This window comes from Ochotona princeps, chromosome 10 (genome assembly GCF_030435755.1).
Source record: "Ochotona princeps isolate mOchPri1 chromosome 10, mOchPri1.hap1, whole genome shotgun sequence".
In the NCBI taxonomy this organism is placed as follows: Eukaryota; Metazoa; Chordata; class Mammalia; order Lagomorpha; family Ochotonidae; genus Ochotona; species Ochotona princeps.
The window spans coordinates 70,920,087-70,932,956 of NC_080841.1; the positions used below are offsets into that span (position 1 = coordinate 70,920,087).

Below are 12,870 nucleotides of genomic sequence, written 5' to 3' on the forward strand. Positions count from 1 at the left end.
AGGACACAAGATCCTATCCTTGCCCTCTTGCAGCTCCCCCGGATCCATGAAGCCAGTTCTCGCCCCACTGGCCTTCACCAAGAGCAGTGCCTAAAGACAAGGCCTGGGTGGAGCGCAGGGTTAGCAGGATCTTCTCCCCGCGTCTGTGTCCTAGGGTGGCTGTTGTTAGAACCCCTAAGTCAGCCACAGGACTTGAACAGTCCGCATCAGAATCTTACATTGGAATAGCACCAAGCTCTTAGTCCAGAGTCCCAAGAAAGTGCGGCAGCTGAGGCAGTCCCTTGTTCGGAAAAGTAAGTAGAAATCAGGCACACTCCCTGGCGCTAAGCCCGAACCATCTCCCTTAGGGTCAAACAGGTAGAAAGAAGTCCTGTGTGACCGGCAGGGAAACAGCACCAAGGCCACAGGAGGAGCTTGTGCCCCTCTGCTGAAGTTTCTGGGAAGTTCAAGCCTCCCGGGTCTGCTGTCAGTGCCCCTAGAGCTCTGGCAGAGGCTTTGGGGAAGGCTTTTCCCAGAACCCGCGCTGCACCCCGTGCTTTGGGTCAAATTCTCGTTTCTCTGTCACTCCATAGGGCTCTTGGGGACCAGGAAAAGAGCAGTACAGCAGGGAACTGCTGGTGTCCTCCATCTTCGCAGCTGCCAGCCGCAAAAGGAAAAAGCCCAAGGAAAAGGCACAGCCCAGCAGCTCAGAAGACGAGCTGGACAGTGTGTTTCATAAGAAGGAGAACGCGGCACAGGGTCACGACGACGCTAAGGAAGAGTCCAGGAAAGATGGAGAGACCTTGGGCAGGAAGCAGAGGGGCCCAGCTGCAGCTAGGAGTGAGAGGTCGGCCCCAGGGGGTGAGGTGCGTTCTCCAGCGCTCAGCTGCCGCCTGCCGGTGCCCAGGGAGGGCTCTGGCTGCCGGCTGACCCCAAGGCCCCCCTGCCCCGCGGAGGAGGTGGGTTCAGACTCGGGCACACTACTCAGCATGTCTTCCCAGGCCTCGCTGCCACAGCCATCCACCAAGCCCAGTGCCAGCCCCGAGAGCGGGCGAGGCGAGTTTCTGGCCACAGTGGGCACCATCACCTCTGACTACTCCACCACGTCGTCAGCCACCTACGCGGTCAGCCTGGACTCCAGTCGCCTGAGCCCCGAAGTTCAGTCCATGGCAGAAAGCAGGGGCGACGAGGCAGACGACGAACGCAGCGAGCTGGTGAGTGAGGGCCGCCCACCCGAGAGCGACAGCGAGTGTGACTTTGCTGTGTTCACTGTGTCACATGCTGCCGAGCGCGAGGGCAGCCTGGCTCTGAGCCTCGAGGGCCGCCGGCCGCCCTTCAGCTCGCACAAGCTCATCGAGTGTGACACGCTGTCCCGACGGAAGTCCGCCCGCCTGCGCTCCGAGGGCGAGCGGGACGCGCCTGCCCTAGCCCGGGTGTTGGATGTCATGAAGAAGGGCAGGTCCACTGGCAGCCTCGCGCCAGCCCCTGCCAGAGCCGAGGCCGAGCGGCCCGAGCCCTCGTGGAAGAGCAGGATTGCAGATCGCCTCAAGCTGCGGGTCAGGGCGCCTGCCGCTGATGACATGCTCACCGGGGTCAGCTCCCGGCCTCAGGCCGAGGGCACCCGGAGGAAAAACATCCGGAGGCGGCACACGCTCGGCGGGCACCGGGACGCAGCAGACGCCAGTGTGGCCAGCTTCTGGAAGGTGCACGAGCAGGGCGGCACCGAACCCGAACTGTCGGCCGTGACTCGGCTAAGACCCAAGTGCCAAGCCCAGGACCTGTCCATCGCAGACTGGCTAGCGCGGGAGCGCCTCCGCACCAGCACGCCCGATCTCAGCTGCTCCGCCGCAGGCGAGCCCGTGTTGAGCAGCCCCAGCGGCCTGGATGCTGGCCCGGCCCTTACCCCAGCGGCTTCACCCGACCAGGTGAATGGCGACGAACTCTTCCATAAGGGGAGCCAGGCCGCCTCTGGCCCTCCAGCTGCCACACAACCCCACAAACTGTCAGAAGCCCGGGGCAGCAACACACCGCTCCATCCCTGCGTGTGAGCCGCGGCGCAGGCACAGCTATTACTACAGGCTCTAGCCCCTCTGTATAGACCTTCCCGCCCCAGACCTGTTATTGCGCAGCCTTGCCCAGGGCTGCTTTCTTCCTCGTGCACTGTGGAACGGCTTTCCAGTGTACTGCCGCAGCCAGAAGAACATACATATATATAGATATATATATATTTAAATATATATATATTTAAAAGTATATCAAATAGTTGTATACAAATGAGCACAGTATTTGTTGCAACTCGCTCCATAGTGTAAGACCCAAAATGACTGCAGGAAGGCGCTGGCATGCACGTGCTGCCTGCCTCTTCCTCTGGTTTCATCACTAACAAAAGTGCCTCATACGAAAACACGTCGGGTTGTTAGGGTGCCATATTGGTGACGTGAGATAACGTGCCGTGAATCCGCGAACGCACCTTGTCGGTAACAAGCTTCATCCCATGGCCCAGTTTTAACACAGGTGGAGACAGAACTTCCAGTCTTTAGTCATTCCAGGTGGATCTGAGTTTTATATTCAAACTTTTAATACAGCTTTTTGAGTTTTTGTGTGACTTGAATTTTTAATCTTTCTGTAAAATACGTAACTTAAATGAACATATTATATGTGTATCTTTTCTTCAGATACCAGATTTGATATAAATGTTGTAACATAGATGTGTAGTAGTGGGTCCTGGATGGAACTGGCCTCTATCGAGAAGAATATAATTCTGCATGAGGACTTAACGAACCCAAACCTGTGTCATGCCTGTGTGCATACCCAATTAAACACTGGAAATAAACTGTTTTGGTGAACTTTGCTTGGTTTCAAGAGTGGCATTTAAAAACAGGATCACTTATCTACAACTGTCTGAAGTGATTTCATAGGACCCGTGCATCCCCCCTGTGTTCCTGCTGGCAGGCAGTGCTCACCTAGCGTACAGAACATAACGTGTGTGGGCCTACCCTCCAAGGGCAGCCAGTCAATGGAACATGGATTGTGGGAGCTCCTAACTTCATGGAAATTGGATGAAGTATGTAACTCCTTGTAGAAACAGGGAGAACGAAAGAACCTATCGTAGGAGTGGTGGTTAGATTGAGGTAAGACAATCAAATACAGAGGCTGTTGGGCACTAGTGCAGCACAGAGCAAATATTGGATGCCAGCACTGCATGTAGTGGCTTTACTTCGTAGGACTGGGTGCCGACCCCTCCCCATGATAACTTTATCAATCAAAATGTTCAGGGGCCAGCGTTGTAGTGCCATAAGTTAAATGTGAGAACTGCTTTGTCTCCCAGCTGCTCCACTGCTGATGTAGCCCCTTGCTAAAGCTCCTGGGAAAGCAGTAAGCGATGGCCCGGGTGCTTGGACCCCCTGCCATTCATGTCAGAGGCCTGGACAGAGCTTCAGGCTTCTGTCTTCAGTTTGGCCTGACTCAGCCCCTGATGTTGTAACCACTTGTAGAGTGAACCCCCAACATGCCCTGCTAAGAGAATCACCCACAGCAAAACCATTCATGCTATTGTCTCCATTCGAAGTGCTAGTTATTCCACATATCAGTGCCAATGTTCCTTATATTTCAGTCTGCATATTGGAATTTTATTATAACTGATTTTTCCTTTATAATGGAACCATAGACCATGATGAAAGATAGATATATATATATATAGATGGATAGATAGATGTATGAATTTCATGATAATATGAGGGAAACTGCAAAAAAAAGAGCTTGAAAATATTTTTATTTGAAAGACAGAGTTAGCTGTTGCGCCTGGGGTTGCAGTCACTGTGGACTAACCTTGGGCGTTGGTCAACTTGAGAGGAAGATAAGGCTGTAATTCCTCTAACAGTTACAATCACTGCCTTCCTGTGCTGACAGAAGAGGTCCACCATGCCCAACTTGGGGTTGTCACTCTGGACTGTCATCCTATACCTGACCAGTGTGCTGGCCAAACATAGCTCACACCTCCAGGTATCCACTAAAGGACTGTAACTGCAAGCCACAGAAGAGCAGAAAAACAACTACATCCAGAAATGCCTAAAAATAGAAATACAAGGAGCAGAGACAAGGCAGTCATTGTGAGTTCCCAAAAGGGACACGAATTCCGCAAGGTTAGAAATTGAAGGTGCAGAAACTGATTAAATGACTGAAAATACAGGGGGAAAAAAATCACAGGATTACTCAAAAGCACACAGAAATAAACCTACACGTGATATGGATGAAAAATTTTGCTAAGAGGTTGATATTTGAGAGAAATCAAGCAGAAACGTCAGAAATGACGAGTTCAATATACGCAATAGAAAATACAGTGGAAAACCACAACAGGCTTGCAGAAACAGAACAAACAATACTCAGGATAAAAGACAAAACTTTAGAAACAGTGACAAAAAATGAGATGAAAACTTAGAAAAAACTCAAAGTGGCATTCAAGGTTTATGGGCCACCATCAAGCAATCAAGCATTAGCATCTCAGGAATTCCTGAAGGTACAGAAAGAAAATCCTCAGTGAAATAATAGCAGAAAATGTCTCTAGGTGGTCAAAGTGACATCCAAGTACAAGAACATAGAACTCTGAATAGGCATGACTGAAAATGATTCACTATGACCAATAGTCAAACTTTCAACATGTAAAAGAGATGAAACAGGGCATTACCTAATGATTGAGGGATCAATTCAACAAGAAGTGACTATAGTAAATGTATATGCATGCAATGACACTTGCCTATTGAACCAACTCTTAACGGATACAAATGGAAACACTCAAATACAATAATAATCAGGGGCTTCAACACTCTTCTTTCATCAATGGATAGATCAACTAGACAGAAAAGCAATAAACAGCAAGCTAATCTATACCATAGGTCAAATGGACATCTACACAACTTCAAACAAAACAAAAAAAAAGATTTATTTTTATTGGAAAGGCAGATTTACAGAGTAGGAGAGACAGATTTTCAAATGGCTGCAACAGCTAGAGCTGAGCCTATCCAGAGCCAGGAGCCTAGAGCTTCTCCTGGGTCTCCCTTGTGGGTGCAAGAAGCCAAGGCTTTGGGCCATCCACCTCTGCTTTCCCAAGCCATAAATGAGGAGCTGGATGGGAAGCAGAGTAGCTGGGACATGAACCAGTGCGACATGGGATGCTGGTGCTTGCAGGTGGATGGAGAATTAGCTAGTGGAGCCATTGTGCTGACCCCTCTACAGAACATTCCATCCCACAGTTGCAGAATACATTCTTTTGATCAGTTCATGGAATTTAGAATAAACTAAATGTGCTACTAGGCCATAAATTATGCCTGAGCAAATAAGAAATGTTGAAATTGTATTATGTATATTTACTGACTACTATGGAATGAAGGTGGAAATCTGCAGATTCAAGAAATTCTAGAATACATACAAACACACAGACTACACAACACACTGCTGAATGAACAGTAGGTCACAGAAATCAAAAGAGAAGTTTGAAAATTCCTAGAAATAAAGATGACAGCACACATAGCAACTAATGGATACAGCAAAGCAGTGTTGAAAGAGAAGTGCATAGTAATTAATGCCTAGTTCAACAAATCTGAAAGGCATCAAATAATCATTCCATCCCAAGGGCATAGAAAAAAAAAATCAAGCCCAAAGTTCGTAGAAGTAAAACAACACTTCCCTCCCCAAATAAGTAAATTGAGGTTGGTTTTTAAGAAAATAAATGAAATTGATACATCATTGGCCCAACTAACAAAAAAAAGAGCGGGGGTGGGAGATCCAAATCAATAAAATCGGGATTTAAAGGGAAATAGAACAAAGAGACGCTACAGATATTCAAAAAATAATTGTGACTTACTACAAGTATATGACTAATTGGATCTAGAAGGAATGAATCAACTTTTGGTTACATACAATCTACTTAAACTGAATTGTCAGGGCAGAGAAAACATACACCAATAACTAAGAGAGTTAATCTGTATCAAATATCCTCCCAACAAAGAAACTCCCAGGATCGGATGGCTTCACTGATGAATTCCAAACTTTTCAAGAACTAATTCCAATTCTTGTCATACTACTAAAAGCAATGGAAAAGAAGGGAATATTCCCAACTCCTTCTTTTAGGCCAACATCACCTTATTTCTAAAACCAAAAAAACAAACAAACAACAAAACAAAACAAAACAAAAAACCAAGAAACAGAATTACAGTGCAATATTCCTGATAGACAGATACAAAACTCCACAACAAAGTACTAGCTAATTAAATCCAACAACACATCAGAATGATCACTCGCGTGGACCAAGTGGATTTATCCCTGGTGTGAGGGATGGTCAACAGAAGCAAAAAATGTGATATGCCACACTAACAAGCAAAAGAATTAAAAAACCAAAAGATTACTTCAAAAGACCCAGAGAAAGCATTTGATAAAATACAACATTCTTTCATTTTACATATATATATTATATAATATATATTAAATATGTAATTTAAAAAATGTAAAATTTGGGCACATAAGAAACATTACTTGACCCAATCAGGACAATGTATGAAAACCCTGTAGCTAACATCATTTAGAATTCAGAAAAGTTAGAGACATTTCCACTGAGATCTGTAACTAGAAAAGGTGACCACTTCTGCCATTGTTATTCAATATACTTTTGGAAATTTTAGCCAGAGCCATTAGGCAGGGGAGAAAAAAAAGTGGAAAACTTAGAATGGAAGAAGTCAAGCTATAACTACAGATGAGATGATTCTCTAAGGTAACTGAATCAGTGGCCTTTATATCCACAGACAATGTCATGGCTAAGAAAGAACTTGAAGGATCAGTACCATTCATAATTACTGCAAAAATTTAAATACCGTGGAATAAATTATCCAGGTATTTGAGGAATCCTTATTATAAAAAATGCAAACTATTCAATAGAAGACGACACCAAAACATACAAAAATTTCCATGCTCATTGATTGATAGAATATAAAGATGTCCATGTACTAAAAGCAGTTTACAAAATCCCAATCAAAATCCTTTTGACATTCTTATCAGATCTAGAAAAAAATCATGTTCAAATTCATATGAAAAATTAAGAGATTTGGAATCACTAGAGTAGTCATAATTAAACAACAGAAACAAAAGTCTGGCATCATAATACCAAACTCCAAGGCATTCTATGGGGCCTTTGTAATCAAAACAACCTGGCAGTGGCACAAAAACAAACATGAAGATCAGTGGAACAGAATAGAAATCCCAGAAACAAATCCACACATCTACATCCAACTAACTTTGACATAGTAACCAAAATAAGACAAGGAGAAATGAGTTTCATTAATGACACTGGATCTACTATGCAGACGGATGAAGCACAACCTCTACCTTAAACCTCACGTAAAAGCTAATTAAGCAGATCAAGGAGCCAAAGCTGTGACTGATACCATCAAATTACCTCAGAGAAATTCCTCAAATCATAAGCATTGCCAAGATTTCTTGGAAGACTCCAGAAGGACAGGCAATTGAAGCACGAACAAACAGGCTTATATCAAGCTAAAAAAAAAAGCAAAAAATCTTCAGCATTGCCAAGCAAGCTATCAACTAAGATAAGAAAGAACAGAATGGGAGAAAGTATTTGCAAACTATGCCTTGATAGAGGATTAACATCCAGGATCTATGACGAGCTCAAGAAACTCAACAAGCGATCCATTTATGAAATAAGCAAAAGCAAACAAACATTTTTCAGAGGATGAAATTCTAATGGTCAACAGACGCATGAAAAAAATGCCCAGGCTCACTAGCCAACAGGGAAATGCAAATAAATACCACAATGAGGTTTCACTTCATCACAGTTAGAATGTCCATCAAACAGAAGTCAGAAAATAAGTGCTGGAAAGGTTGTGGGAAAAAGACATGATGACCCACTGTCGGTGGGAATAAACTAGCACAACCATATGGAAGACAGTATGGAGATTCCTCATAATGCTCAAAATAGATCTACCATATGACCCAACCATCCCATTCCTGGAGATTTACCAAGTGAAGTGAACTCAGCATGAGAGAGCTATCTGTACTCCCATGTCCTTTTTTTTTCCCTGATGATTACATAGTTGAGATGGGTGCATGCCCAGGTGGACCACTGATTACGTACGGTAGGAAGGGTTAAGGAATAGGGGAAGGTGGATGAGGTAATGGTTTCCAATTTTCTTTTCTTCCTGTATCTGGGGCAAGAGGTGAAGAGTAAGGGAGAGGCCGCATGCAGTATCCCAACCGCATCAGTACTTAGGGATGGGGGACAGGCACCTGGTAACATCCCAGGGTCCCCGATGTGCAGCATACGCCAAAGGTACATTTCAAGTGATTTTCGATAGTTCTGAAGTGCTGTTGAGTTTGTTACAAAGACGAGGAAATCCTTCCATGGTCCATTGGCCAACACAGTCCACCTTAGAGTCTCCATTTGCCCAGATACTTGCTGTCAACGCTTGACTAGGAGAGTTGTCCAATTTGTTCTGCCCTGCACACTCTGCTATGGTATCAGATGTCCTCTGTGCGCCCCAGTGAACTTCCATATCCCCAGTGTGTATCTGGGCATGCTGTCCACTGCATTGTCTTCAGCAACTGAGGAGGCCCAGTTCTGGCACATGGTCAGAACACACAGATCCTACATTTTCCCCTGTGGTTGGAGTTCTGAGTTCAGGGATTCAGTTGGTGGGTGGGGGGAGTCCATAAAGAACCTCACCAGAGGTGACCCCAGAATTGACTCCTGTGTGTGCCAGCCAGTATGGTGTCCATGTCAGTCCATCACCCACAGCAGCCCATACACACTGGTGGTTGCAGTTGTTGGGTCAGCACTGTCCCAGCCCCATCTCTTATGTAAACCAATGGAAGCTGCAGCCAACACAACCCTGTCCACCACACACTCAGCCTTCACACTACCAGGGGTCACTATAGCCCAGCCAGACCAACTGCCAAATAACCTACACAAGGCCTGCCTCCAGCCCTGGTTCCAGAACATGCTGGCATGTGTAGCCAACTGGACCATTCTGTCCCATATCCCACTCAGATTCTGTACACATCAACGGGTGCTGCAGCCTACCTGAGCCCAACCAATCCTACTAGCCAGCCCACACTTACGCTGGCCACTGCCTGTGCAACCAGGTCCACCTCCAGCCCTGGTTCTCATGCTCACCAGTGGGAGCTGCAGCCCATCATTGAGGTGCCCACAGTTTCCCACTAGGCCCACTCCCAGCCCCAGATCTTGCACTTTCCAGGTGGTTCTATGGTCTAGCCTTACAGGACTTGCCCCCATTCCCAGCACTTGCCAGTAATGCTGTGGCAAAGCCTGATCAGCCTGCACCCACTCTGCCTCATGCATGTACCAGTGGATATAGCAGCAGGAACAGCTGAGGTCAAGCATGTGTGAAAATCCCCAGGCTTATTCCACCATCCTGGGCACGAGCCCCAGGTACCCACACGCCCCCACTGGCACCATCCCCCAGACCTCTCTGAACCTGCCCATGTGCTGGTGGAAGCTAGGTACTCATGCTGGTGGACTACAGCAGCTCAATTTACAACAGCTAAGATATGGAATCAACCCAGAAGCCTATCAATGGATGACTGGATTTAAAAAAAAAAAAAGTACTATACATACACTATGGAATACACTACTACTCAGACATAAAAGATGGAATTTAATTTTTTGCAGCTAAATAGATTCACTTGAATACTATTATACTTACTAACATAAGCCAGACCCAAACATAAATGTTTTCCCTGATAATGAATACAGAGCACAAATATTTAGTGTGTTAACAACTGGGGATTTGATTACAGTTTACAGCCTTTGTCTTTACTCTTGAAAAAATAGGGTTTTTTTTTTCTCTACTTGCTATGTGTTAACACTACATAAGGTAAACGTGTCAAGTCTGAGATTGCAATGTGAAATGAAAATGTGCCATTGTAAAAATCAGAAAAGAAACCAATGATGTATAACTGGGTGGGATATGTGGACAGGAAGGAGGGCAGGGTGAGGAATAACACTGTGCTCCTCAAACTACTGAAACACAATCTGTTCAGTTCCTATAATTCTCTTTTTTAAAAGGGGAGGGGAAAACAAGTTGGGGCGGAGGTAGGGGTGGCACTGTGGTACAGTGTGTTAAGCCACCACTTGCAGTTCCAGTATCCCATATGGTCTCCAATTTGATTCCCAGGCAGGACACTTTTGACCCTGCTGATATGCCTGGGAAAGCAGCAGAGGGTGGCCCAGGTGCTTGGGCCCCTGTATACCTTTAGGAAACCTGGAGGAAAAACCTTGGATCCTGCTTTAAGTGGTCTGACTGTTGTGGCTATTTGGGGAGCGAGCCAGCAGGAGACGGAAGATTTCCATTTCTCCGTTTCTTTCCCTCCATAACTCTACCTTTCAAACGAGTCCTTAAAAATTTAGTTTCCTTACAACATTAATTAGGATAATCTCCATGCACATTTCACACCTAGCTTGATGGCTTGCACACACACGGAACGTTCCAGACCATGGCACAGATGGCTGCTGCCCTCTCTACCCGAACCCTTCCTGGAGCTGTCACGTTTCACGCCTGTTTTGGCATTTGTCCACCTTTTCAGCCTCAGGGGAGAACTAGCTGTGTAGTTTGACACTGTTTTTAAATTCATTAGTACTCTTCTCACACATGTCCAGTCTTAGTCATAATCCTTACTTTTGGTTGTATGATCCTGTATTGTTACATGCTTGCATTTACCACTGGTAATTTAAAAATGATTTATTTTTGTTGCAAACTCAAATTTACAGAGAAAGATCTTCCAACTGATGCTTCATTCCCCAAATAGCCGCAATGACCAGAGCTGAGTTGATCCAAAGCCAGAAGCCGCTTCTGGGTCTCCCACATAGGTGCAGGGTCCCAAGGCTTTGGGCCATCCTCAACTTCTTTCCTAGGCCACAGGCAGGGAGTTGGATCGAAAGTAGAGTAGCCGGGACACAAACCAGAGCCCAGTGGAATCCCAGCACATGCAGGCAAGGATTTTAGCCACCAGGCTACCATGACAGGCCTATTGGTAATTTTTATTATAGCTTTTTTTTTAATTTTTTTTTTTTTTTTGGAGCAGGAACAAGGTAGGGGTGGTGAAGATCAGGAAAGAAGGGGAGAGAAGAGAGAGGGAGAGAGAAGAGGGAGAGAGAGCAGAGAGAGAGAGACCAGAGAAGGAGGGATAAGAGAGCCCTATTGGTAATTTTTAATGTCAATTTTATTTGTATGCATTTCACCTGGTTGTCCTGTCTCACACTCCTATCTTGCTTATTTTGTGAGCATCTTTTTGTAGAGACTTTAAAAACCATTCCTGACAACTTTACCATCTGCTGACTCACTAGGAGGGCGAGTTTCTGAGACCCCAGCTAGAGGCATCCGTTTCTGGTTTGTTTTTAAAATGAAATTTCAGCTGCATATTTTTTTGTTCATTTTACATGCATGTTGTCTTTTTAAAATCTCGCTTAAATTTTTTTTTCTCCACTGGTTTAACACTCCAGTAGGTAAGATATCAAACAGGGCAAGTAAACATAACATAGAACAACGAAAGAACTAAGCAAACAAAAAAAGGAAAAAATTCCTGCAGTTCCTTCCTTAGGAGTATCAACAAAAAAGGTGTATACAATCACATCCCAGTCTGTCATGCTTGCACCAATAAATCATATTTATTGTACTCTGTTTATTAGTTATCTCAGTAAGAGAAAACATATCTGTGTTTTGGGGATTGGCTTATTGCACTAAGCATATATGGCTTCCAATTGCATCCACGTAGTTGCAAAAGACAAGGTTTCATTTTTTTTTTTTAAGGTAAGGAGACCAGGACTGGTGTTTTGCTCTGGAGCGTGAAACTGCTCAAGCCCTCTGAAATCCTGTGTGAGGTCCAGGGGCAAACTTGTGAGGCCATTCTCCCTGGCCATCCCACTGCCCCATGTTTACAGTCAGAGCGTGTGTCAGGAAACTCGTCATTTGTCGGTTCCCTAATAAAACCTTCAAGTGGGCAATACAGGAGTCACCCAGTCATCTCCTAATTGGCTAGAGACCCCCAATAGAGAAGGCCTACTGCATGTTTCCTTCCGGACAAGGAGTTGTCAGGGAACCCTCGGAAAGTCCAAGACATTCCCAGAAACCTTATCCCTGTGAGACACGCCACCTCCTGGATCTCTCCCAGGAGGTGCTTTCCCTTTCCTTCTTTTTCACGTGCATTTGTTTACTTGGCAAATAAAACTTCTTTGTCTGCAACCGAACTCAGGCTTTCATTTCTACACTAAGCTGAGGGAAAGAGCACCTGAGCTTTCACGGTAACAAGCAGGACTCACATCTTGTCCACCGGTGAGAACAAGGGCTGAGGTGTTTAAGATTGTGCTGAGCGTACTTCCTCAGTCCCAGCGTCTGCCCAATCTGGTTGTTTCTTTTTAATCTACTTTTAGCTTCCCTGCCTTTTATCCTAAGTATGGGTCTGAGAAATTCCTCCAAGGGAAACCTATCCAGTACAGGATCCCCTTCTCAGGAGTTCTGGCGGGTTTGCATTAGTGGACCTCACATTTCACCAGCCCTGCACTTCATGTGCCTGTTTGCCTCCCCAGCTCCAGAAAATTGCCATGAGCCTGCTTCACATACTCCCCCACACATACACATACACCTGACTTCTTGGTCTCCACCAACCCCCTTCCCTTTTCAAAGGTTTATTTGAAAAGCAAATAGAGGGTGAGAGAATCTTCCATTTGCTGGTTCACTCTTCAGATGGCTGCAACAGCCAGTCCTAGACTGACCCAAAGCCAGGATCCTGGAACTCCATCCTGGCCTCCAACAAGATAGGGGCCAGGCCCATCTTGGCCCACCTTCCCAGTGCGTATTAGCAGGGAGTTGG

General features: G+C 45.5%; 1 protein-coding gene across 3 annotated transcripts in view; it reads left to right on the forward strand.

The window, feature by feature from the left end:
* Window positions 1-2,829, forward strand: part of ARHGAP21 (Rho GTPase activating protein 21) — a 124,430-nt gene extending 121,601 nt beyond the window's left edge. For 2 of the 3 annotated variants that reach the window (XM_058669599.1, XM_058669600.1), the window contains one exon: window positions 573-2,829. In XM_058669599.1, coding sequence (XP_058525582.1) covers window positions 573-2,027 — 1,455 coding nt within the window. In that variant the 3' untranslated portion in view covers window positions 2,028-2,829. The remainder of the gene's footprint in view (window positions 1-572) is intronic. The other variant, XR_009246215.1, reaches the window with a different exon arrangement.
* Window positions 2,830-12,870: the final 10,041 nt, after the last annotated feature.